This window comes from Pelecanus crispus, chromosome 1 (assembly GCF_030463565.1).
Source record: "Pelecanus crispus isolate bPelCri1 chromosome 1, bPelCri1.pri, whole genome shotgun sequence".
NCBI lineage: Eukaryota > Metazoa > Chordata > Aves > Pelecaniformes > Pelecanidae > Pelecanus > Pelecanus crispus.
The window spans coordinates 78,829,863-78,853,055 of NC_134643.1; the positions used below are offsets into that span (position 1 = coordinate 78,829,863).

The 23,193-nt window shown below is 40.1% G+C and overlaps 1 protein-coding gene across 1 annotated transcript in view; it reads left to right on the plus strand.

Moving 5' to 3' along the window:
• The first annotated feature begins 830 nt into the window (after nt 1-830).
• The window catches only part of MPPED1 (metallophosphoesterase domain containing 1), a 51,381-nt gene continuing 29,018 nt past the window's right edge, over nt 831-23,193 (plus strand). Inside the window, exons 1-2 of the mRNA XM_075727244.1 lie at nt 831-1,090; nt 6,280-6,461. Of these exons, the coding sequence (XP_075583359.1) occupies nt 939-1,090; nt 6,280-6,461 (334 nt within the window). The 5' untranslated portion in view covers nt 831-938. The remainder of the gene's footprint in view (nt 1,091-6,279; nt 6,462-23,193) is intronic.

Below are 23,193 nucleotides of genomic sequence, written 5' to 3' on the forward strand. Positions count from 1 at the left end.
CACTTTGCTGTTCCTCTACCCATTTTCAGTGCTGCTGTTCTAGACTTGCGTAACCTTCAGGGAAAAGTTTATTCCCAAACATAAAACCTGGATGGATTTTACTTTTTTTAATATTTAATAACATTTAACTGTGTATTAGCCTTTGAATCACTTTCTTTTCCAGTGGATACAGAATGTTGGGTAGTGCTGACTGAGAAGAGAATGTGTTTGAAGGGTGGAGCCCTTCGTATCTGTGTCAGGAGTTCCTTCAGTGATACTATAAAACCAGGAGCAAGTGCACAGAACGCCGTTTGCTCTGTTCCTTTGGATTTAAAGAACAACCACTTGCAGTGCTTCCCTGTAATAAATGGTGCAGACTTTCTGAAGAATTGGGTGAACTGATTCTTGTTTCATTAACTCACATTTTAGTTGTGCACAGCTGCGTATTCAGTTTCAGGTTTGGTGGGGATTTTGGAAGCAGGATGGGTATTAAACGTTCAGCAGTGCAATAAAAAAAGAAAGTAAATGATTGTGTTGAAGAAACATTATTATTTGATGCGCCATTCTGAAGAATGACTGCCTTGTCTTTTAGATTTGTATTAAATGTTTGAAATACTCGAGCAAGTTGCCCCTGCTTTCTTTAGCAAGTTTACTTCCACTCCCTGCTTCCCACCCCCAACCAAAGTACGTTCATCAAATTGCTGACTTGGAGAGGTTTGTGATGAGTTCTTTGAGCTGTGTCTTCATCCCTCCGTATCCCCCCCTTCATCTCATATTAAATAAAGCAAATTCCAAACAGATTAACTGTCAAACAGTTACGCTCCATCTCTGCAATCTGCTTTTAGGTTTTTCGAAGGGGAGTGTGCTGATTAGGTAAGGAGATGTCATGGTCTTCTTCCGTCGATGTAGGAAGATAGCAGATATGATCGCCTGAAAAAGCTGAACTACACAGCGCAAGCATGGCTTTCGCCCAGTCGCACATTATGGCAGCTAGAAGGCATCAGCACAGTAGACTCATAATTGAAGTGGATGAGTACAGCTCCAACCCCACACAGGCTTTCACGTTCTACAACATTAACCAGGGACGTTTTCAGCCCCCACATGTGCAAATGTAAGTATTATAGTTTTGTTATTGCTCTAGCACAGCCTTCTGAATTGTTATTGCCTTGTCGATGTGGTATTTGATGGACCAGTCAAAAAGAATTCAAAGAACACTGTTTTGCTGCCTTTCTAATAATAATTACTATAATGATACAAAATCAGTCCATTTGGAAAGTATAAGTACTTTGTTAAAGGATGGGAGAAAGATCACTCCACTAGCATAACTTTAATACATACTACTTACGTATTAAAAAGAGAAATAAACAACAAGCAGTGGTAATAAAATAAGAGGTGCTACAAGGATGATACTTTCTGCAATCTTAATAATGTTTGTTTGCATTGTGCACTTGTTTATTGATGTAAATAGTTGTTGAAAATACCGAGCTTGTATCTGTACAACACATACTGTTTGGTGAGTTATATTACAGCTACATGCAAGGGAAAAATCACATCAATAAATAAAATAGTGTGGGCACCCATCCGACAACTTACTTTCATACCGATGTGCTGAAGATGCCAAGTGCTTAAAGAGTAATTAAAATAATGTGTTTGTTTCTGACTTCTTATATAATGACAACATCAGTAAAATTAACTGCTCTAAATGATTTACTTGTAAAGTGGAGAATTATAATTACAAAATGAAACCTGCCATAAAGTTTAAAGCCAGGAGGAAGAGCAAAACAGTAAAGCTATTACAAATAAATTAAGTATAAAATTCTACTGTAAAATATTTTTATAGGGAATAAAAATGTCTGCACCATTTTATTGTGTTTATTAAAGAGAGAAGCAGCCTTATCTTTAGATCAGAAGGCTGGTTTTCTTTTTTTTTAAAGGGAACTTTTGTTCCTTTAGGAAGACTGAATAAATAGTCACTTCATTCATGTTCTTGGTATTTAATATGATTTGGTAATTTACAAACATAGGTCATGATTTCTGCAGTTAAAAAACTCAGCAGTTATGACTGGTTGAATGTTATGTATATATTTAGTCAATGCTTACATACATTCTTTGCCATAAATTAGATATTATATTAAAAGAAAATCTGGAGACTAACAGATACACCAGGGTGGTGAGCAAACACTCAGTTTTGGGGGGCAGTGTATTAGCTTATGGTCTGTGTTGGGGGTTTTTAGGTACTATTGAAATGGAAACAGTAAAATGAGTTGAGTGTTAGCACTGGGAAACAGCCTTTGTTTATAGAGCTGGCAAATGGTATCAAAAGTACAAGCAAACAACTGTGGGTTCAAAAATACTTTTACAAATGAAAATGCCAAATGGAGGTTGCTTTATTTGTTGAGGCTTAGCCATTCTTTGTGAATATTCAGAGAGTTCCTGGGCACTCATGAATTTGTTCACTGGTCTTAAAAGCTGAATGTTTTTTTACTGGGCTGAAAATAAGTTATTTATTAGTTTCCACTTGGTACTCAACAATATGCTGTTTAAACTTCTAACCAGTAACAAATCATATTACTGGAGGGCTTAGACAATCAACTGCATGATAGAAGTTCAGCACCTAAGCAAGTAGTTGAAAATAAGCTATCCTTAGAAAATGGTTCCTCAGAAGAGTTTAGCAATCTCTTATGAATGATTAATACTATTGAAGAAGCTTGTGCAAATAGAAAAACAGGCTAAATCAATTGAAACATTTACCACAATCTGACCTACTCTTTCTCTTGGTACAGAAATTGTAAATAATGTTTCTGAATACCAGCAGGATTGCTTTTACCTCCTACCAATGAATAGAATGGTAACAAAGAAGGGAAACATAGACATAAAAAGTGTAACAAAAGCACCTTTTATTCACATGATTGTTATGGGTGAAATCTTAGCCCTGCTTTAGTCCATGCAAGTTTTGTCATTAACTTCAGGGAGGTGAGGGCTTTGCCTTGCCTTTGTGTATAGTTCAAAATACCTAAATTAGCGATGTTGCAGGCAATCATAAACAAGTTTCACATAGACCTGTTAACATTGGAACTCGTAGTAAACTAACCACGGGGGTTTTTTTGTGCTCCTTTTCTTCTGAATTCAATCTTACAGCTCTTCCTTGGTCCTCCGTGCAGTTTTACATTTCTTGTTTCGCTTTTTAGCACCCATAACACGCTGACAGCCCTTTCCTAGCCCCCTCTTAGTCTGGCATCCCTGTGCCTGTGAGATGACTGAGTTGCCACTGACAAGAAGGGTGGTAAATTCTGACAGTGTTTTCAAGTCCATCAGTAGTTTCTGGGAAGTTCCTGTCTTGCTCCTTTGTGAAACCACTGAAATCTAGTGTATAAACTAACCTCTGGCAGGGCTGTACTCTGAGATTTTTTTAACTTTGCTTTTCAGTTTCTCTGCAAGTTTTCATACTGGTTTAAAGAAAACCAAAAGCATTTGCACAAAAATAATCAGCAGATCTTTATTCCTCTGCTCACGCTGCAAGCAGTGCATTGGGTGTTGGTGTGACAGCTGCTGTGGGAATGCGTTACACAAGAATATGGGGATGGAGCCTTCAGAAATTATTTCCAGTAATACAACTTAGATGCATTTGTGAAACTTGACATATGTTTTTACCTATATCCGGCCTCAGTGTGTGCATATTGCTTCAGCATGAAAATCTGCATCTCGTTTGTTTGTTTTTTTGTATCGATGCCTTTTTCCCATGAAAATTCTCTGGCCCATTGGACAGGATTTAAAAGTTACACATATCTTAGCAACCAGGAAAATGCTGTCCACATCTTCCCCATCCAAACTATAAGAAAAAGCATGTGTATTATGTGCTGCATGGGTTGTCATGGTAAGTCTGGGTTTTTTTCCATTCAGCTTCAGAGGACCAACATGTGAAATGCATGCTACTCCCCAACACCCAGCTTACTGCTGTGCTGAGCTTCAAAAGATTTCTGAAGGAGAAGCAGCACGTGCTTTGAAGGCTACTCTACCATGAAAAGTCAAAAAGTGGTGTTTTAGACCAGGCCATATCCTTATGTTGTGCCAGGGTAGTATGCATAATTTAAACCCGGTTTACTAATACGACCTGTAACTCGGGGAAGTGCTGGGCCGGGAGAGCAACAATCAGAGATTTGTTTACTGAACCCATGTTTAATCTTTTTAGCTTAAATGGCTGCAACTATAGCCAGGGTCAGCTCCGCCTCATTTTTATCCAGCCATCCCAGTTCATTTTGAGGAGGAACTCCATGAACTGAATGCATTACCCTTCACACAGCTCGCACCTTATGACAGGCCTCACTCACAAGTCTAAACCCCACCATTCACCATCCATATTCCTTTGCATCCATGCTACCTCCACTCACCACCAATGGAGCTCGCTCCATGGCAGCTCTCTTCCCTCCAAAACAGAGGCATTTTTAACATGCGACGGCAGTCATGCAGCTGCACTGTTTGAGGTTGTGACCTCCTATGCCTAACTCCCCCTGCATCTAGCTCTCTTTTTTTCATCTGCCCCACTACATGTGCCTGTGGTCCTCTCACACACATACACTCCCTCAGCCCTACACGAAGCGTTTGCAGCTGCTCTCTCTCAGGGTCCAAACGTTCGTCTCTTTGTCAGTCAAGTTTTACAATTTCCAGTACGTGCTTGCTTACATACCCCACTAGCATGTACGTACTGCTGGGTATTCATTAGGTATGATTTGATCGCAGCTGGTTTTACTCCTTGCCTCATGTTTGGTTACTTGCTGCTCAAGAAATGGAACTTCAGAAAGATGACTACAAGGTTCTTGTACTAAAAGGCTGTTTCTCCAGTACTCCTGTAAAACACCCAACATTTCTTCTTCCTAAAAAGGTATAGGAAAGACGGGTACAAACCAATTTGTTCATACTCTAGTTTTATAGTTATATTTTAGAAAATGCTAAGAACTTTTCCTATATTTAACAAGATTTGAATGTTTTAGATTTATTCCTCTCTCTCACTGATCTTGTGAAGTTGTCAAAAACACCTCAGTTTACCCGCCTGTAAATTTAATAGAATTCTTCTTTGACTTAGAGAAAAGATTGCACGATTAAAGATTATTACCATATGTCTTTCAAACAATAAAATGACTTCTGAAAATTTACCCAGTAAACAGGGGTAGTATTATAAATAGCACAGATCTCTCAACTTTTTTTCTGAGTTTATTTATGTAAAAGTAAGCTACTGAATTGAAGCACAACCAGCAAAGGATAGGAATAAGTATTACATACTGCAACAGTAAAGAAAACCAGTTTTATTTGTTCTCTCAAAATAAATGTTGTAAAAGTAAAATAATTCGTAATGATTCTGTATATCTCTCTGGTTTCTAGTGATGTAAATATAACTCTTGCATCTCTAGCTTTTTGATTTTATTCCACCAGAATTCCCTAACTGGAATAGCAGATAACAGTATAGCTGCATTATAGATACATTTGCTTCTATATATTCTAACAAAATATGGATTGAAGGTAAAAAGATAGAGTTGAAAATAAGTATTCCTCACATAGCAGAGAGGTGTTCTCTGCTTTCCTCTTCTAAATCATAAGTAAGTCTCATCAAACTGGGTCAGATCTTTTCGTTTCCTCAGTTTTGAATATCAAGATTGGGCTCTGAACAATGCAGCCTCACCCCTCACAGCATCTGATTTCATTTAGTATAATTAAGCCCAGAAAGTTGCCACATTTGTCCTGACAATAGTCAGGCTTCAACGTACATTTACAGCAGTTGTCAGGAGAGTTCTTATCTTGCTTTGCATTAGCACACTGAAACATATCTCCAAAATGTGTTAATTAAATTTGCTGGAATTACAGAACTTACAGAAAAAAAGTTATAATTAGAAAAAATGCATTTAAATGTATTTATATATCTAAAATAAATCTTTTCCCTGTGTATCGTGTAATCATACTTAAACAATGAAATGGGATAGTACTGTTCCTTTGAAACTGGCAATGTCTTTGATTTATTTGTGAGTATTTGTTTCAGAGTTACTGCCATAGTTCAATCTCTTTTCCGTAATCTCTTTAAATTAATCCATCTACCCAACAAATACTGAAAATGTTGTGATGTGAACATCAAGAATTTTTACACCTCCCGTTAGTGTTAGGTTTGTTTTAATAAGTCCCTTCCATCAGACAGATCTAGAAGTCTGTGTAATCTTTTGTAAAGGTAAAATAAAAAATAGTATTAGAATTGCAAAGCAGACACTAAGAAGCACATAAGTACTTTATAACCTTGTTATGATGCATTTCCTGCAGGGTTGATCCGGTGCCCCATGATGCTCCCAAACCTCCAGGATATACACGATTTGTCTGTATTTCTGATACTCACTCAAGAACTGATCCCATCCAAATGCCATATGGAGATGTGTTAATACATGCTGGTGATTTTACTGAGCTGGGACTTCCTAGTGAAGTAAAAAAATTCAACGAGTGGCTAGGTAGGTATTGAATTCTGTGTGGATATGAAAATTTGTTTACTGATTGAATCTGCCCCTTCTGCCTCCCAGTAAAAACCATCATGCACTCAGAAATTATGAATATTAATTTGACTTTTAAATTTGAATGGCAGTGAACGGGAATCAGATTTTTTCTTTTTTTTTTTTTTTACAAATATTTTTGCATTTTTCCAACTGAGCAAATAAGATTTGTGAGACTATTCATCTGTTCTGCCTTCACACTCTCAAGTGTACATTAAGCAACTTCTTGGTGTTAGTAACAATTTGAGTCAGTAGGCCTTTAATGATTTACATAAAACCTCTAACATATATTGTTATGGCTTTGCTTCCCTGCAAAAAAAGTTGTTGTGACTGAAAACATTTGTCTGTTTAACCCCGGAGGCTCATGGTTTTTTTATCTGAGGCTCAGCTGCACCACAGTGATGAATTCCAAACAAAGCAAAACGTGTGCCTGTGGTTGCTGTCTTGGATGTAGCAGACCAGATGTAGATGCCTTCTGTAGGCAACTGTTGGCATTGGTAACTGAAATTCTGTTCCACTGGGCAAGAGAGTGGTGATTTACATGTGCTTCTGCAATGTTTTGTATATGCTAAAAAAAATGACAGTGAAAATTGGAAAGCATACACTGTATCCAGACAAAAACCCTGATCGGTATTGTTCCTGCAGCAGTGTGGATACCTTAATTTAGAATAAAAATGGATTCTGGACTCTGGTACTTCATTAGCAAAAAAAGGGTGAGAGGAAATGAAGAGAGAGAAAGGACACAGTGTAAGGGTAGTGGATTTCGGTTTCTAGGTTGATTTTCTTTCCTATAGTTGATATTTTTGCATTTTTCCTGTCTTTTTTGCTGCATATTACAGCATCCACACTGGGAAGGCACAAAGCAGACAGATGCATGTAGGCTGAAATGGAATATAAAAAAAAGTCAGGACTTCACAATTTAAACAAATATTTACTAGCAAATAATTATCAGCAAGGCTGATAAATATTTATTTGAGCTTGGGAACCCAATCATGTACCCCACATGGAACAATTGCATTGTTCTGTGAGTATTAAGGTAGGGACAGCATGTGGAAGCAACATACACTGTTATAGTGCCCTCACTTCTGTCTCTGTACCCAAATGGAACAGGTTGGTGGTACAATGGAAAGCAAATTTTAATCGTATTTTGTAGGTCTCTATCACGTATTATAATAATGTACTGAAAATGGCACAGAAAGATTATACAAACCATATGGTTATCCCTTCTAAATAATACCCATTTTATTTATCTGCTGGTGTGGAAAGAAAAGTGCTTTGGGATATTGCTGGTGAGCAAGGATGGGGGCTACACACATTACTTGCTGCACAGTTTTTGTCTCTCTAGTTCTCCATCTGCCTCCCTGCTGGTCACAGCTGTACAGTGTTCTGAAGAAGTCCTTAAGCTGAAATCCTCTCAGTATGGTATGGAGATTTCCCAAGGCGTTTCTGTGATGGTCTTTTCATCATTTTTATTCCAAAAGAAGGCTTAATTTTCTGACTTTTCAGGCGTGCTTCCGATTTCATGGTAGGGTGCAGTTTGGGAAAAGGTGATCTTTGTGGTTTGAATTACATTTTTGCAAGACCATCTTTGTGATCTGCAAATTTAGCAAGTTAAAGTTTTTTTTTAGTTTCTTGGCAATTTGAAAAATGTAAAATTTAACTTAATTTTTTAATTCATTCTGGAAAATTCAATAGAAAAATAATTTGGGGTCACTACATAGGTTTCATTCAGCTAGCATTTAAAGTTTTGTTCCAGTTCAAAATTGTAAACTTTTTTAAAATTACAGTCAATGAGGTTTCAAAATGGAAACTTCAGATTTTTTTTGACAGGGTTTTTTTTTGTTTTGTTTTAAATGAACAATTTATCAACTTTTTAATACCTTGAGTGTTTGCAAAATCTATAGTAAATGGTAGAATGGTTGAAAGTGTTCCCTTTGAAAAGAGGACATTTCAAAAGCTTTTCCTTGTTGTCCATTTTGTTGTGAAAGGCACTAGTCTCCAACAGTTTTGATTTTTCTAGATAGCTGCTTCCAGTACCTGCCATGATTTTGCAACTCCCACAGCCTACCCAACCTTCTCCTTCTTCCTTGTCTTAACATTTTACTAGTTCCTTGAAAAAGTAATCAACAGACTTTGGCATGCACTTTTACCTCCACCATCATTCTTGCCTGCTGCCACCAAATTTCCCTGTCCATTCCTTCATCCCATAGCACAGGGCTCACCTTCCCACTTAGTTATTTTGTTCTGTGTCAAATCTATGTCTTCTGCCATTATTAGACTATAACTTTGTTTATGCCTTGGAATAAACACTAGAATATTTGTTTGTTACACCTTCCCTTGATCTCAGCTTCCTCTTAGGCACTAGATATGTATCTTACACCTGCTTTTGCACCGTATCTTTATGTGTAGCATTGATTCCTACCTTTTAGCTTTCTGTTCCATCATACCCTCTTGGGTCTGTGCCACTCTGGTCCATCGGCCTATTTCATCTTTTCAGGAGGCCCTTCAGCAAGTTCCGATTTTATCTTCCTGTCCTACATAAAATTTCTGTGCCTGTCTGATGCAAAGTATATTTTACATTAACATCATTAACTTCCATGGACCTTATGGTTATATCAAGCACATGCTCAAGTGTTGTGCTAATAGAGGCACATTGGCTTGCTGAGTCATACCCTAAAATATGTTCTCTCTTTTTTAGGCTAACTGTATGTGGGTACACAGGAAGGCCTGTACCAGCTCACATAATATGTCTCTCTAGCCCAGTATTGTCCTTGACTGTGGCTAGCAGCCAAGGTGCTCTGCTTTGTCTGCCCCTTAGTCACCTAGTTTTACACTTTTTATCCTCTGACCCCTAAAGCCCTCCATTTAATTTCACTTCATTCTTTTCAGTAATTAGTTGTTTTCTTTCACTTTTCTTTTTCTCAAAGCCCCCTCCCCCCTTCCCAGGGAGGCATTTGAAGTTTTACTAGGGCTAGGTTGATGCCTAACTCTATGGAGGAGGTTAAATGCTAGTGATAACTAGATGTGCATATTTTCTCAGCTTTCTCTGGTAGGCAGTCCAAGGACTTCTTGAGCCATAGCATTACTTTGTATTTAAGATACAGATTTTTCTTCTCTGAGTTTTTTAATTGCCTTTTGGATCTATGGAAAGTTTGAGTCCCGATGCTATCTTTCATCAGAGTTCCACAATGTGATACGGATTGTGTGAAGAACTTTGCTTATTTTGAACCTGTCACCTACTAGTTTCATTTGGTATTTCCTAATACTGGAAGAGGAAAGTGAACAATTTCGCTCTTCATTCTGCTTAAGAATTTATAGGCTCTTCCCCTATCTGCCCTTAAGATATTTTTCAGGCTGAAGACTGTTTAGAAGTCCTTAAATGCTTTTGATCACCTATGTCACTCTCTGTCCTTTTAAAAATGGTGAGACCAGAACTGCACATGATCTGAGAACACCACGGATTTATCCCCTGGCATAATGAAATTTCCTAGTTTGTTCTCTTTCCTTTCCAGTGTTGTGGATTATTCTGTTTTTATTTTTGACTGTAAGTTACAGTCAATGAGATGGCATTTTCATAAAATTGCCTATTATAACTCTATGAACTCTTTCCTGAATGATAATATCTAGTTCAGAACCCATCAGTGTGTATCTATAGTTGGTATATTTTTTCCAGCACTTGAATTATTCTGCATAAATTTATATTCAGTTTCATCTGTCCTCTTATTGCCCAGTCATGCAGTATCATGATGTACTTTTGCAAGTCAGATTTCTGTTTTGCTACCCTTATTCAGGGTAGCTTAGAAAAAGAAGGCAAAAAGGGATGAGTAGTCACTTTACAAAGCTTGCCAATGGTGCCAACCCGGTCATTTCCCTCCCTTCTTTTCCTCAATTGACTTTTCTCCTGGTTTTATATTTAATCTTTTCCTATTTTTACCTGTTTTCTTCTCTGACAGGATTTTTCTTCCAAATTTGAAAATTCAGTTTTGGAGAACCAGAAAAAATGAAGTACAAAATGCATATTATGGTAGGGGCAAACAGAAGGCCATGAGGCCAGTGAAAGTTTCTGATGACAATATAATGATGCATGGTATGACAGCTTTGAACATATGCTAATTTTCCAGTATGTCCACGAGATTTTAATGACATCACTTTAAACAGCCAAAAGTAATTTGGGGAATTATTTGAAAATACTTCTGGACCATAGAGCAGGTCCAGAGGAGGGCCACGAAAACAGTCAGAGGGATGGAACCCCTCTCCTGTGAAGAAAGGCTGAGAGAGTTGGGGTTGTTCAGCCTGGAGAAGAGAAGGCTCTGGGGAGACCTTATTGCGGCCTTTCAATATATAAAGGGGGCTTATAAGAAAGATGGGGACAGACTTTTTACCAGGGCCTGCAGTGACAGGACAAGGGGCAGCAGTTTTAAACCAAAAGAGGGGGGATTTAAATTGGATATAAGGAAATAATTTTTCACAATGAGGGTGGTGAGACATGGAACAGGTTGCCCAGAGAGGTTGTGGGTGTCCCACCATTGAAAATGTTCAAGGTCAGGTTGGATGGGGCTTTCAGCAACCTGATCTAGTGAAAAATGTCCCTGCCCATGCAGGGGGCTTGGACTAGACGATCTTTAAAGGTCCGTTCCAACCCAAACCATTCTATGATTCTATGTCATTAAGGCTAGATGAGGTAGATTATATTGTAAGATATATCAAGCTCACTATGTACTGTAGCTATCCTTGTCCTCAGCTTTTTCATTATTTTTGTTTTTGTTATTTATTCCCTACCTGCATATAAATCAAATGTGTTGTAGGACGAATACAAAGACACATGTCCTGCTTTAGTGCACTCATCAGATAATGACTCCAAAACCATGTCTATTTTTTATCTCCCATATTGTTGGCACTGGAAATTGCCTGCTTGGCTCAGTTGCTCTTGTAATTCCCCTTGCTCAAGTCTGTAATATAATTTCCAAATTGTGTATGCTCCAGGACCCACTGTCACTTTGAGCTTGTGGGTTACTTTCCTGGAAATTAAACTAAATAGCCGATCTGTGATGTAAGCTGCAACACATACTTCCATATTCTCTCTGAGAATTCTCTTCTGTGCATGGATTGGAAAGATTACTTAAACTAACACATTTTATAATATCTATTGTTCCAGTGTGTTTGCTTGAGATTTTCCAATGTCAAAGACAGTCTTCCTACTTCAAGCTAAATTTGAAATAAAAAATAGAAGGTGGCTTTGCATTGTAGTGAAAAACAATAATTAGCTCTTCAGATTATTTTCCTGAAAATGTTAATCTTACTTGCATATCGTACACACACAAAAAAAATGGATTAAATTATTTGACATGCACTTCAGGAATTGAACTGGGCAGATTCAGCTCAAAGGATAATATTTTTATTTCAGTCTAAGAAGTATTTTGGAGTGAAGATGCCTTCCCAGCTATAGTAACTAGCACTACTAGAATTACCTATTTCTAGTATTAGATTGTAGAACAAAATTAGCTAATTTTGGTCAATAAACATCATCCCTACTTTTAAGTTCTTGATAAAAAATAAAAGATCTTCAGAAAAGCCTGAAACACTAGGCTTAGCTTTACTTTTGCTGTACTGTTCAATCTTGCAAAATGATGGTAGTTATTTTTCTTCCTCTCTTAACAGGTATTTTGTATTTTTAGGTTCAATAATATTCACATTTAAAACAGATTAAAATTGTGTTGAAGAAGGAAGAAAATCAGCTTCAGAGCAGCAAAAGAAATTAGAATTTATAAATTGTAGTCATGCCATTTTGACCATCGGTAATTACACTATTTTTATGTTAATGTAGAAACCCCTTGAAAGAAGTATTTAAGCACTAATTATCTATTTACAAAAGAATGGCTTTGGAAATGCAGTGAAAAACATTGAGCTGTGGAGGGATTTAGAACAGATGTCATTTTTAAAAGACTGGGCATCCTAAAAGAAGTGTTGGGTTTTATTGCATTTCTTACATATGTGATGGCTCAGATCCGTTTGTGCATCTAAGGCTCAGACAGTACAGCACAGTAAAGTGCACTGCAACACACTCTTCCAGTATTGCTCCAGTTCTAGGGAGTTAGTTAAGTTCTGAAGACTTCTGAACGTTAAACTGGCTGCCGGGAGTCTCAGGGAGTATTTAAGCTACATCCCTGTATTGGGAAGATGACCCAGAACAGCCTGTTTTCCAGGTATTCCTCCCATGCTAGTGGTGAGAAGCTGTAGAAGCTATAGGAGCGGTAGGTGCTAAAGAATTTTTCCTTCATTCCCTCCTTCCAAATACACAGATGCTTTTGGGGAATTTCTTGCACTTTGTACTAATACTGACGTTGCTTCTTTCCACTGATGGAGTGGAAAGTAGCCAAACTGCAAGATTCGGAGTCTCTGGGATGACTCACCTAAAAATGTCCTGTGATTTTCATAAATATTGAGATCCCTGACCCCCAAAATAAGCAAGTGAGTAAAAATACCCAGTCTTATTCCAGACTAGCAGATAAGTGTAGGTTTAGGAAGGCAGTGCAGCCCAGAAGTGCAGAGAGCAACCAGGAAAGACTGGAATATGATTTGGTGAACTGTCATTGCCTCTGGCAGAGATATTTCAAAGAGGCTGAGGAAGACAGGCAACCAAATTCTGGTTAGTACTCTTCAGATTTGACAGCCTCTTTATTGTTTCCCCTTGTAAAATTGTGAAAATGATGCTTGATCCACCTACCACATGACTGTGTTGGAGCATTAATTATTCTCAGTACAGCACTTTGAACACCTATTGCAAAGCACTATACACAAACATTAAACATTGTTATTAGTGCTGTGCAGCTCGTACGGTGACGTGACATGCAGCTCTTTGTAGTCTTCCCTCCCAGAAGGTGACAACTGGGAGATACTGAAAGCACCTTTGTGGGATCTGAAGATCTGAATAGGAATCTGTATCAGTGTGCAGAGAGATCCATATAGGAAGTCAAAAGTATTTTTTAATTGTTACTTTTTAACACAGTTCTCTATCTCCTTTGCTTTCATTGTCCCCAGATACATGTTGTAAACTGAAACTAGAATATTCTAATGGGCAGAAAAGCTGTTGTAGAAATTTATCTCCTCAGAAAGATACATTATTTAAGACTATAACTATTGCAGGAAGTAAAAAAAGAAAAATATTTATGAAAATAGATCCTGTGGCTTATGTAGTTGGGGGTTCTCAAACCATGAGTTGCCATAATCTAAGGGGGTATATCAAAGGAAGGTTCAATCTAGGCAAACCTTGGGTCCTACGATTTTCTAGGCGTCTGTTACTCACCACAAGTGGACAGAAGGTACAGAGCTACAAAATCTTCTGGCTTGACTCACTATGGCTACTCTAATGGCCTAGTTTGCAGCAGGCATTGGGTTGGTTCTGCATAATTACAGGGTAATTAAATAAACCAGGGTAAAATGAAGCCACTTTTCCTTTACAAGTAATTTTAGCCAATTATTATACATGGAGGGGGGGCGTGCGTATAAAACACAGTATATCAAAGAGCCTAAGTTGGACTATTACCAGATATTTTTTAGTTTGATTTCCCTTTATCTATTTATTTTAAGAAATCCTGGTTTGCAAATGTGAGCAGTATTGTATATGTTTGTGTTTTAGTGTTTGATATAATTACTGACTTTTACAATGCAAGAATGTCTAGAGCTAGCAGGTTACAGATGACTTAGGAGGGAGTGTTCATTTACAATGTTATTCCAGATTACACACCATACAAAAAGTATGTTAATGTGAATTTCCCAGACATCAGCCCCAGTGTTTAAACACAGAACTGTCAAAGAGATGCTAAAAAGCAATCTGAGACAGTTATGCAGTCTTTTTACTATATCACTCACTGCTGTATTCTAAAAGGTTGAAATGAGAGGGGAAAAGCATTAAGTGGGCACTTACATGATTGTCACTGCTTTTAATGAATACTAAAAATTCTGCTCAGTACAATACCAGGAGAGAAGCAAAGCACATCTGCTTGTACAAGTTTGCATTTATCTTGGTGAGGTTGCAAGTTGATAACAATTGCAAGCTGCAAAGGAGGTCACCGGTTGATAAAGATGCCTAACCCCTTAGTACAAGAGGAGCCTGGAGTATAAACATCATGCATTTGCTTTTGAATTATTTGCAGTGTTGTTCTAATTTACGGAGAAGACGACTTGCTGATAGAACAGGATGAACCTTTAAGGATACAGAATTCTACTTTGAACAAACTCAAATGCGGAGAAATAGCAAACAAAGGCGTATTGTTCAGTGTTTTGCATTATGCAGTTTGTAGTTCAAGTAATGGTTCCCCAGCATTTCAAGTTATTTTGTAAAAATTATGTTCACCATAAAAAGGACCTACTGTAGTTTAGAAGTTAAGAATTGCTGTAATAATTTTGTAATTGGTGCATAAACATGCAAAAAATTAGATGTTCAGTTTATTTTCTTAATTAGTAATCTACAGTAATGAAAGGAATAAACAAAGGATGTTACTAGCTAAACAATATATTTATTCTTATGCACGTTGTATTACCAGAACTACTATCAGATTCTTATACTAAGCAAACAAAGGCTAAGAAACTTTCTGAGGAGGGCTTGCCATAACTGACAAACTCCACATATGTAGTTAAGAAGTTAGTAAGATGGTAATACCATCTGGCTATCATGGAAACACAGTGGGATGACTCATTCGCACAAGTGGAGTGCTGCAATGGATGGCTATAAACTCTTCAGAAGGGATAGGCAAGGAAGGAGAGGAGGTGGGGTAGCCCTGTATGTTAGGGAGTGTTTTGATTGTCTAGAGCTTAATGATGGTGACGATAGGGTTGAGTGTTTATGGGTAAGAATCAGGGGGAAAGCCAACAAGGCAGATATGGTGGGAGTCTGCTATAGACCACCCAATCAGGATGAAGACGCAGACGGAAGTTTCTATAAGCAGCTGAGAGAAGTCTCATGATCACTAGCCCTTGTTCTTGTGGGGGACTTCAACTTATAGATGTCTGCTGGAAATACTATACAGCAGAGAGGAAGCAGTCTAGGAGGCTCCTGGAGTGCATGGAAGATAACTTCCTGACACAGCTGGTGAGTGAGCCAACTAGGGAAGGTGCTGTGCTGGACCTGTTGTTTATGAACAGAAAAGGACTTGTGGGTGATGTGACAGTTGGAGGCCACCTTGGGCATAGCAATGACAAAATGGTAGAGTTTTCGATTCTTGGAGAGGTCAGGAGGGGGGTCAGCAGAACTGCTACCTTGGACTCCAGAGGGCAGACTTTGGCCTGTTTAGGAGCCTGGTTGACAGAGTCAACCAGTAACCCTTGGGAGGCAGTCCTGAGGGGCAAAAAAGTCCAGGAAAGCTGGACATTCTTCAAGAAGGAAATCTTAAAGATGCAGGAGCAGGCTGTCCCCATGTGCTGAAAGACGAGCTGGCAGGGAAGAAGACCAGCCTGGCTGAACAGAGAGCTTTGGCTAGAACTCAGGAAGAAAAGGAGAGTTTATGACCTTTGGAAGAAGGGGCAGGCAACTCAGGAGGACTACAAGGATGTCTTGAGGTTATGCAGGGAGAAAATTAGAAGGGCCAAAGCCCAGCTAGAACTTAATCTGGCTACTGCCATAAAAGACAATTAAAAATGTTTCTATAAATACATTAGCAACAAAAGGAGGGCTAGGGAGAATCTCCATCCTTTATTGGATGTGGGAGGAAACATAGTGACAAGGATGAGGAAAAGGCTGAGATACTTAATGCCGCCTTTGCCTCAGTCTTTAATAGTTGTTTTCTGGGTACCCAGTCCCCTGAGCTGGGAGACAGGGACAGGAGCAGAATGACCATTTAGACACACACAAGTCTATGGGGCCAGGTGGGATCCACCCAAGGGTAACTGAGGGAGCTGGCAGAAGCGCTCACCAAGCCACTTTCCATCACTTATCAGCAGTCCTGGTTAACTGGGGAGTTCCCAGTTGACTGGAGGTTAGCAAATGTGACACCCATCTACAAGAAGGGCCAGAAGGAGGATCTGGGGAACTACAGGCCTGCCAGTCTGACCTCGGTGGTGGGGAAGGTTATGGAGCAGATCATCTTGAGTGCCATCACACAGCACGTACAGGAGAACCAGGTGATCAGGCCCAGTCTGCATGGGTTTATGAAAGGCGGGTCCTGCTTGACTCGTGATCTCCTTCTATGACAAGGTGACCCACTTAGTGGATGAGGGAAAGGCTGTGGATGTTGTCTTTAGTAAAGCCTTTGACAGTGTTTCCCACAGCATTCTCTTGGAGAAACTGGCTGCCCATGGCTTGGACTGGTATACTCTTTGCTGGGTAAAAAACTGGCTGGATGGCCAGGCCAAAAGAGTTGTGGTGAACAGAGTTAAATCCGGTTGGTGGCTGGTCACAAGTGGTGTTCCCCAGGGCTCAGTATTGAGGCCAGTTCTGTTATCAATGATCTGGACAAGGGGATCAAGTGCACCCTCAGTAAGTTGGCAGATGACACCAAGTTGTGAGGGGTATTGATCTGCTTGAGGGAAGGAAGGCCCTGCAGAGGGATCTGGACAGGCTGGATCGATGGGCTGAGGCCAACGGTAGGAGGTTCAACATGGCTAAGTGCCAGGTCCTGCACTTGGCTCACAACAACCCCATGCAATGCTACAGGCTTGGGGAAGAGTGGCTGGAAAGCTGCCTGGCCGAAAAGGACCTGGGGGTGTTGGTTGACAGCCGGCTGAACATGAGCTGGCAGTGTGCCCAGGTGGCCAAGAAGGCCAACAGTATCCTGGCTTGTATCAGGAATACTGTGGCCAGCAGGACTAGGGAAGTGATTTTCCCCCTGTACTCGGCACTGGTGAGGCCGCACCTGGAATACTGTGCCCAGTTTTGGGCCCCTCAGTATAAGAAAGACATTGAGGTGCTGGAGCATGTCCAGAGATGGGCAACAAAGCTGGTGAAGGGTCTAGAGCACAAGTCCTGTGCAGAGCAGCTGAGGGAACTGGGATTGTTTAGCCTGGAGAAGAGGAGGCTGAGGGGAGACCTTATTGCTCTCTACAACTACCTGAAAGGAGGTTGTAGTGAGGTGGGTGTTGGTCTCTCCTCCCAAGTAACAAGTGGTAGGACAAGAGGAGATGGCCTCAAGTTGTGCCAGGGGAGGTTTAGGTTGGAAATTAGGAAAAATTTCTTCACAGAAAGGGTAGTCAAGCATTGGAACAGGCTGCCCAGGGAAGTGGTTGAGTCACCATCCCTGGAGGTATTTAAAAGATGTGTAGATGTGGAGCTTAGGGACATGGTTTAGTGGTGGACTTGGCAGTGCTAGGTTACCAGTTGGACTTGATGATCTTAAAGGTGCTTTCCAACGTAAACGATTCTGTCATTGTATGATTCTATAAGCTAAATATGATAACCCAGGCTTTTTGATAGTGAAATAATCTCAAAGAATAATAAATTACATTGATTTAGGAGATTTAGAGCAGAATTTTTTGTGTGATGAGTTGTTCTGGGAGCAGAACCACTGCTGCCTGACTTCTTGGATTTTGTCTTGTAGACCTTCTGTGGGTTCTTAGGTGTCTCATAAGATGACATCTAAGATGTCTCATTCCTTTGAAGCCTTTCCTTCAGACTGGGCATTAGTCTTAGACACTTAGTTTCAGGAAGCTCAAGGGAACATAATTATCTTTGAGGCCTTTACTCCTCTGCTGAGTATAGTAAATGACTTTTGAATATGTTGGGCATTTCCAGAGCTATGTTGAGAGACAAGCATACAGAAGTCTAAAGCATCATGCTTCTACAAGTTTTGATTCTGTAAGAAAAATATACCCTTTGCTAAAACTGCTAAATTAAGTGCAAGATAATGTGTCTCCAGCATTTTTCTCCATACAGGGGGAGATTACAAAAAGGAAAGGAGAGGGAAAAATGAGGCATGGAAGATGAAGAACCATATAGCAGAGAAGAAGGAAAAGGAAGGGAAAAACCTCTCATCCCATGTAGGCTGAAAGAGTAGATGGTGGCTTAGAGACCCATTCCAAATCAGCAGAAGGCAAAAGTTGGATGTGGCCTGAAAGAGAAAGGCCTGAAGCCTAGGACTGAATTGGAGCCAGTGTGTTTCTGACAGAATTTTGATGTGTGAACATTTCTGTTGATCCAAATCCAAATAGGATGAAGTGGCTAGAGGTTGATTATGGGGGAAAAGAATTTTAATTTCTTACAAGTTAGACATTATGGGAGGAAAAAAACCCTTATTTTAGGAAAAAAAGTGAAATTTTGCTTAGAAATGAAATTTTTATTCACCCCAAAATATTTTAAACTGACATTTTGCTTCATTTTGTTTCCTTGGCAATGTCAAAATCACTACATGAATTTCCAAATATATCCCATTCCATCCAAGTGGTATTTTAATAATTTTAACACAGAAAACTGTTCAGGTAAAATTTTTCCAACCAATTCTAGTTGTAGTTTGTCTCCAGGTTATAGGGATATTTTAGCAAAAGCTGCTGAGGTGCCAGGAACAGGGGGATCCCTGGTCTTTGGGCAAAAACACTTGTTTTGCCTAGTCAAAATAAGAGATCAGAAAAAAATGTAGCTTTCCCCCAAATTCATAACTTTTCCTTTTTTTTGGTTTGAAAATACGTCTTTGACTCCCATAGCATATGTTCTTGCATGTGTTTCTTGGCACTCCTGAAGGGCAGATCTATTTCTTACATGCTTGCTGCCTTAATTTTACTGAGGAATGATTTTTGTCCTGTGTATGTGTGCAGAATTCCTGTGACAGCCATAAATTTTCTTTAATATCTTTGTATACGTAGAGCTTCTGTATTAATACCAAGTTTGCTACCTGCCCACCAGCAAAGCCATATGCTAGCATCAAATGTTAATTGGCTATCAGTTGGGTATTTAGTCCTACACATCTGCTAAATAGATAGTACGAGAAACTTGTACCAAAGTTAATGGAACATACTCTCTAGTCTTGTTAAATTGCTTGTCTACCATAGATTTGTTCCATTAGAATCACAACACGAAATGAGTTTTTAATTTCTTTCAGTATTGCAGGCTCTTTAAAATTCTTGTTTGTTTTCCAGTGTAGACTTACAGAAATCTAGAATCACACAGGATGGAGGGAACCACTGGAGGTCATTGAGTCCAACCTCCTGTTCAAAGCAGGCCTAGTTAGAGCAGGCTGCTCAGAACCTTGTCCAGTTGAATTTTGATTATCTCCAAGGGTGGAGATTTCACAGCTGGTCTGGGCACCTATTCCACTTTTTGACCATCCTCATGGTAAAATGCTTTCCTTATACCATGTTCCCACTTGTGTCTGTTACCTCTTCTTGTATCTGTGTGCACCTCTGAGAATAACCTAGCTCTGCCTTCTCTTTATCTTGAGATCAGGTAGTTGCAGACAGCAGTAAGGTCTTCCCTTCATCTTCTGCTGCTGCCCAGAGAGGTGGTGGAGTCACCATCCCTGGAAGCGTTCAAAAAACGGGTAGATGTGGCACTTCGGGACATGGTTTAGTCTAGTCTACCCTTGATTGGCTTAGAGTAGACTTGGTAGTGTAGGTTAATGGTTGGACTGGATGATCTTAAAGGTCTTTTCCAACCTAAACGATTCTATGATTCTATGATTCTCTAGGCTGAACAGACTCAGATCTCAGTCTCTCCCCATATGCCACATTCCTCAACCATTGTGGCCCTCTGCTGGACTTGCTTCAGTTTGTCGCTAGTTTTTCTTTTACTGAGGAACCCAGAACTGGACACCACGCTCCAGATGTCATCTCACAAGTGCTAGATAGAGGAGAAAGTTCACTCCCTTTGTTCAGCTGGTTTCACTGTTACTAATACAGGCCAGGATATGGTTGGCTGTCTTTGCCACAAAGACACACTGCTGAGTCTTGTTGAATGAAGTTACTCCATCCTAGGTGTAGGACTTTGCTTTTGCTTTTGGTGAAGTTTATAAGGTTCCTGTCAGCCCATTTTTCCAGCCTTTGGAGGTTCCTCTGAATAGCAGACATGCCCTCCAGAGTGGATCAGCAGATCCCCGCCCCTAATTTGGCATTGTCTGCAAACTTGCTGAAAAGTGCACTCCATCAAATCATCCAGGCTGTTAGTACAGAAGGGAAGCAGTATTGGCCCCAACATCACTAGCTGAGGGATACCTCTAGTGACTGACTGCCAGATGGACTTGGTACCACTGATCGTAGCCCTTTGAGCCCAGTATGCCAGGCGATACTCGACCCACCTTATCATCCATCCTTATCTCACCAATTTGGCTATAAGGATGCGATGGGAGATTGTGTCAAAGGCTAAAATCAAGGCGAACAACATCCAGTGCTCTCCCTTACCCACAGAGCCAGTCATCTCCTCATAGAAGGCAACTGCGTTAGTCAGGTACAATTTACCCATGTTAAATCAATGATGGCTGTTCCCAATCACTTTCCTGACTTTCATGTGCTTGGAAAATTAATTTGTGGGAGACTTGTTCCATAATTTTCCCAGGCCTGATGTGAGGCTTGATGGCCTGTAGTTCCCCAGATTCCCCTTCTTGCCTTTCTTGAGGGTGGGTGGGACATTTGCCTTTTTCCATTGAGAACTTCTCCAACCCCCCTGACTTTTCAAAGGTGATAGACCTGTGATAGACAGGTGATAGGCCTGTGTCCATCCATTGCAGCACTCCAGTCAGGTGAGCTATGCCACCATGTCTCCATACTCTCAGAGATGTCACAGCTTTCCACTGTGCATGGAATTCTTCCTCCTGGTTGTACCCCATGCTCTCTGTGTGTGTGTGTGTGTGTGCATACAGGTACCTGAGAGGAGCCCCAGTGAGGCTGCTTTTACAAGGGTAATGCAAGAGCCTTTGCCATCCCGTTGTCCCCCAGCTGCTTCCTCACTGCCTCCATGCCTTCACTTCTTTTCACAGCATGACAACCCTTCCCCAACACACCTAATTTAAAACTCTTTCCACTGTTTTAGTGAACTTGTTGGCAAAGACGCTCTTGCCCCAGTTTGCCAGGGGAATGTCATCCCTGCGCAGCAGTCCTTGTTCTTCAAAAAGGGTCCCGTGGTCGTAGATGCTGGAGCCCTGCTTGCAGCACCAGCCATGCAGCGTCATGTTGACTGTGGGATGCATCCATTCCCACCTGCACAGTGAGCCCCCTCACTGGGAGGACTGAGGAGATACCACCAGGGCAGCATCCCCCTCACTGCTATCTCAGGGCTGTCAGTCACCCTTGATATGCTCAGTGTTGCTCTAGTGGTACCATTGGTGCCCTCACGGATGAGCAGTCAGGGAACTTAATGTTTAGCGTGTGGCTATTTTGGAAAAGAAGAAGAAAAAAAAGGAAAACAGCTTAGCAAATGAAAATGTTAGCCAGTGTCTTTACTAAGGCTTGTTTTCATGGAGTTTGTAAATAGAAGACAAAAAGAACCCACTGCAATGGGTACGTTTTAGCCACTGCTGTCTTTCGTAGCAATCTTTCTTTGCAAACTGCAGTTGTTATAGAAGCCATGACAACCTGCAGGAGTGGGAATTCAACATTCTTGGCTCATTTTGTTTAACAGGGGACAGGAAACTTACCTGATGTCTTTTCTACCCAGCTTGTCATTAGCACCCACTAGCAGGTGTGGGAATAAACTGTTCAGTCTGGAAGTGTTTGAATTATCTCTGATCAAGAGCTGGTGGCAGAAAAAATAATAGATGGAAAAGTGGTTGTTCTGAAGCTATGGCCACATGTAGAAACACAGCCATACAAGAGCTATTAGACTATGTGCTCTTGGAGAGCCAAGGACCAAGCCAAGGCTACAAATTGTGCAGTAGTCTGTGCCTAGGGATGGAAAACCATGTATTTGGGTTCAAAGGACATAATGGAATAAGAAAATACAAAATAATTCAAATGATAACATATAAAAAGGAAAAGTAACAAGCTGTAGGCCAGAAGTAGGAAAGAGTTGCTGCTTTAAGGTAGTTTTTAGGTAAATATTGATCAGATATTGCTAACGTTTGGTGGATCTTAATGCTATAAAAGGCACTTGAAACATTCAACATTTCTCAGGATTGTGCTGACACACCATGGTAGACTGTGGTCCTTCTGCAGTAAGGTGGTGTAGGTCCCTCTGAGGTCAGTGGTAGGAGGACCATGCCTTTAGTGCAAAGAGATGTTTAGCATTCATGTTGACTTCTGCATGTGGACCAGAGTGAGCATTGGTAAATATGGATTGCACTGGAAGCAGGGAAAATGGGAAATGCATAATCAATATTGTGGTCTGCTAGCTGAGGGTCTTCATCTGCAGCCACTCAACTGGCATCTTACACATGCAGTTCATGACAGCGGTGCCCAGACAAGAACAAGGTTTCAAAGATTTATACCTAAGGTTGCACTTTGAGAACACTTGGAGTGAAAAGTGAAGCACGTTCGTAAGTCTTCTAAGGAACAAAGTTTAAACAAAATATTGTTAAATTTATGTGTAAGCAGCAAAAAAAATCCATGTTAGACAAAAAATTAAGATTTAAAGGTAGATAAAAAATTAAGATTTAAAGGGTAAAGAGGGCTTGTGGAGACAAAGCGAGGGAAATAGGTTTAGCAAGTTGCCGCCTGGTATGGAATGAAAGGGAAAAAAAATGGGCTGCAAACTCATCAAAAACACAGTTGTTAATTGAAAAGCTGACAGACCTCTAACTACAGCAGCGCTTCTGGCCGCCACTATAATAAATGTAACTGTACA